Here is a 3,743-nt window from a genome sequence, read left to right as displayed (position 1 = left end):
AAAAAATACTAAATGTTACAAATAACTCAACCAAACTATACTAAGTCCCTATTGATCGCGGACCATCTCCGGACCAATCATGTAACGGCACGACTCGAACCAGGACACTACGCACATCAAATAGTACCAGAACATCACACAACCGAGAAGTCACCGAGAACATCAAGTGCCGCCTACTATAAGCGAATATACCCACGCATCCAAAGTACGAAGGTCTCCCAACCCAATTTTAATTATTCGTATCAATAATACAAACTAAACGACCATCTACAAAGGTAAGTAAAGAACGCACAGGTCAAGAAGTAAAATCTTATAAAAAGAACATATGTAACCCACTAGAAAAAGTTAATACTACTTATACCAAAGACACTAGACGTTCCTTTCTCTTTTAATTATTAATCCTAATGTACAAATAAATGTCCATTGTAGGTTCTCCGTTAATTACTTCAATAAACTAGTTTTTACAGGTGCAATTAAATACGTCGTAGATTATTGATGTGACGCATCCATAATCTAACAGAAATCCATCAAATATACAATTGATGGCCTGCCTCACATCAATAAGAATGTCCATTTTTCATGAGACAGCCATCGGATAAGATATGATAGACAAAGACATCAAAGTATATTATGCAGTCAGTGCCATATCTCAACAAAATAAAATAAAACAGGTCCAGTCCCTTCATCCTAGCTGCCACGCTAAAATATCATCTTGCTCGACAAGGTAGCTTTGAAGCAAAGACAATTTCAGAAAGTCTTTATGTCGACAACCTGCTACGTAGTGTACCGACATTAGAAGAAGCTAAAGCAATCTTCTCAGTTGGAAATTCAACGTTCAATGAGCTGTCAATGAACATCAGAGAGTGGAACTCCAACAATGAAGAGTTCATGAGGTCCATATCCGATGAAAAGAAGAGCACGAAGACTACTGTTTCAGTCCTTGGTTTAGAGTGGAACAGGGATGACGACACGCTTAGAATTGCAGTCGATATAGACAATTTCGACAAACCAGTGTCTACAAAGCGTGACACCCTACGTGTAGTTTCGTCCGTGTTTGATCCGTGTGGATTCATTGCCCCACTTTCCCTTCCAGCCAGAATTCTTCATCAAGAACTCTGGAAGGACAAGTGCAAGTGGGACGACAGAATACTTGAGTACCGTCTTGAGGAGTGGGCTACTTGTGTCCAGATTCTGAAGACTCTGAAAGACGTCAAGTTACCTAGATTGTTTTCCAAACCTCCCGGAGCATCCGATGCAAGCAGATTGAGGTATCAGTTCCATTGCTTTACCGATGCATCACTAGTTGCATACGCTGCTGTGGTTTACTTGAGAATTACTACAGAAACTGATAGCAGTTTGAGTTTTGTGATGTCTAGGTCACGATTAACACCTCTAAGACAGCGAGATCACATAACGATACCCAAGCTTGAGCTACTGGGTGTGCTGATCGGCGTGCGGTTAGTTGAATATGTAAGGAAAACATTGAATCTCGAAAAGATTCAGACATTTCTGTGGACTGATAGCCAGATTGTCCTCGCGTGGATTAGATCCAATCACCTTCTTCCGCCATTTGTTGCTCGTAGAGTTGCGGAAATTAGATCTGCAAACCACATTCAGTTCAGATATGTTCCGACCAAATTGAACCCAGCTGACTCGGCTACTAGAAAGGACTCTGCAGTGAATGGACTTCCTGCACTTTGGACACATGGTCCCGCGTTCTTAGTACGTGATGGTAACTTGGATTTCCCACCTGAATTATTTACTAGTGCTCCTGATAGTCAGTTAAAAGGTGTAACATTTACTAGTCAAGTATCAGGCGACACTAGTCAAACGTCAGTCGATTCTAGTCAAATGTCAGTCGATTCTATTCAGGTGTCAGGTGACACGAGTCAAACGTCAGTCGATATAGGTCAAATGCCAGATGACTCTAGTCAAGACGGGTCAAGTGATACAAGACAAGACGTGTCAGGTGACACAAGACAAGCCGTGTCAGGTGACTCAAGTCAAGTTCATAAACTGACTTCTAGTACAGTCGTTGAAACCGACCTACGGAAATTACAACTAAAGCACTTCCCGCAAGAAATGTCTGGGGGAAGTACCCCTCTCACCAAATCTTTGCGCTTGTTCATTGACAAATCTGGAATACTCCGTTGCAACGCCAAATTGCAAAACGCGGATATACCATACGATCAGAGGTTCCCCATATTGCTACCTCGCGACTCGCCGTATACTCATGATGTAATAAAGAAGATTCACGAGGAGAATTATCATGTTGGCGTATCTCATACCCTTGCATTACTTAGAAAATTATACTGGGTACCTACAGGCCGAAGCCAAGTGTCAAAGGTAATCAAAAAATGCCGAGCTTGTATTAAGTATGGAGGTGGTCCATACAAATTGCCAGAAATGCCTCCATTACCTAAAGAAAGGGTAGCAGTATGCCCTCCATTTACTTATACGGGTGTTGATTACTTTGGACCCCTTACTGTGATTGAAGGCGGCACACGTCGAAAAAGATGGTGTGTTCTGTTTACCTGCATGGCTGTACGTGCAATTCATTTGGAAATAGTTGAAGATATGACCACAGATGAGTTTTTAAACTGTCTACGCCGCTTTGTAGCGACAAGAGGTTCGCCAGTGGCCATTGTTTCAGACAACGCTCTACAGTTTAAACTGTCAGAGAACGTTTTGAATTCGTCGTTCTGTCAAGACAAGAATATAACATGGAGATTTATAGCAGAACTATCTCCCTGGCAAGGAGGCTTCTATGAGCGCCTAATAGGATTGGTAAAAAACTGTCTTAGACGCAGTCTAGACAGAATCCTCCTTACTAACAGTCAGTTAGCAACTGTTATAAAAGAAGTTGAAACGGTCGTCAATACACGACCATTAACAACGGTTGGTACAGAATTAGAACATGTGCTGACTCCGGCAGATTTTCTGCAGCCCTCTGTTCCTGTGGTATTGGAGATACCAAAACAATCAGACTCGATGACCGTTACGAAAACAGCACTAGTAGATAGCTGGAAGAAAAGCCAGACAGTTTTCAAAGAATTTAATGACATGTTTGTCAATCGGTAACTAACCAGCTTGAAAGAACGGCCAATGAAAACACATAAACAGCCAAGAGTACTTGCGAAAACCTCTCCAAACATTGGGGACGTAGTACAATTAAAAGAAAGAATGGTCAGTCGTGCATTCTGGCGAGTTGGTAAAATCTTAGAATTAGTCCCTAGTAAAGACGGACACACTAGGACAGCTCGTGTTCGAATGGCTAATGGAAGTATTATTACCCGCTCGATATCTCTTCTCTACCCGCTTGAGATATCTGAGGAACTAGAAAATAACATTAGTGTCCAATCTAGAGACTCAACAGAGTCCGCGGCCTCACAAAGAACAATTCTGTTACAACCAGAAAATAACCAGATCAAAGACTTGGAAAAATCTCCAGCCTTGCAACCAAATGTTCAGATAGCTGAAAAAGAAAACAGTGCTCGAGTTAGTGATGCTAGCCGTCCCCCCCCCTCCCCGAAGGTTTGATATTTCTGATTATTCTCCTTGATTTTCATTTATGGTCAGAAGAAAACGGAACTATACCAATAACTGTATTTGTGTATAACTCTAGGTACATTATTAGAGATTTTGAATATAGATATACGAAACGATAGAACCAAATAAGTATCGGATTAGAAGTTTGTAGCAGATTACAAAAGAGCAGGATGAAGACGCCCGGAAAGCGTCGA

General features: G+C 41.5%; 1 protein-coding gene across 1 annotated transcript; it reads left to right on the top strand.

Annotated features, from left to right (window-relative positions):
- The first annotated feature begins 849 nt into the window (after positions 1-849).
- LOC103517935 lies at positions 850-3,081 on the top strand. Its single transcript, XM_008482982.1, has one exon. The coding sequence runs from the start codon at positions 850-852 to the stop codon at positions 3,079-3,081; it is 2,232 nt and encodes a 743-aa protein (XP_008481204.1).
- Positions 3,082-3,743: the final 662 nt, after the last annotated feature.

This window comes from Diaphorina citri, unplaced genomic scaffold, assembly GCF_000475195.1.
Source record: "Diaphorina citri unplaced genomic scaffold, Diaci psyllid genome assembly version 1.1 scaffold2010, whole genome shotgun sequence".
Classification (NCBI taxonomy): domain Eukaryota; kingdom Metazoa; phylum Arthropoda; class Insecta; order Hemiptera; family Psyllidae; genus Diaphorina; species Diaphorina citri.
Note: the sequence above shows the minus strand (reverse complement) of the source record. Positions and strands in the feature narration are given on the sequence as shown.

Coding starts and splice junctions, on each gene's coding strand:
- LOC103517935 (XM_008482982.1), top strand. CDS start 850: ATGAACATCAGAGAGTGGAACTCCAACAATGAAGAGTTCATGAGGTCC.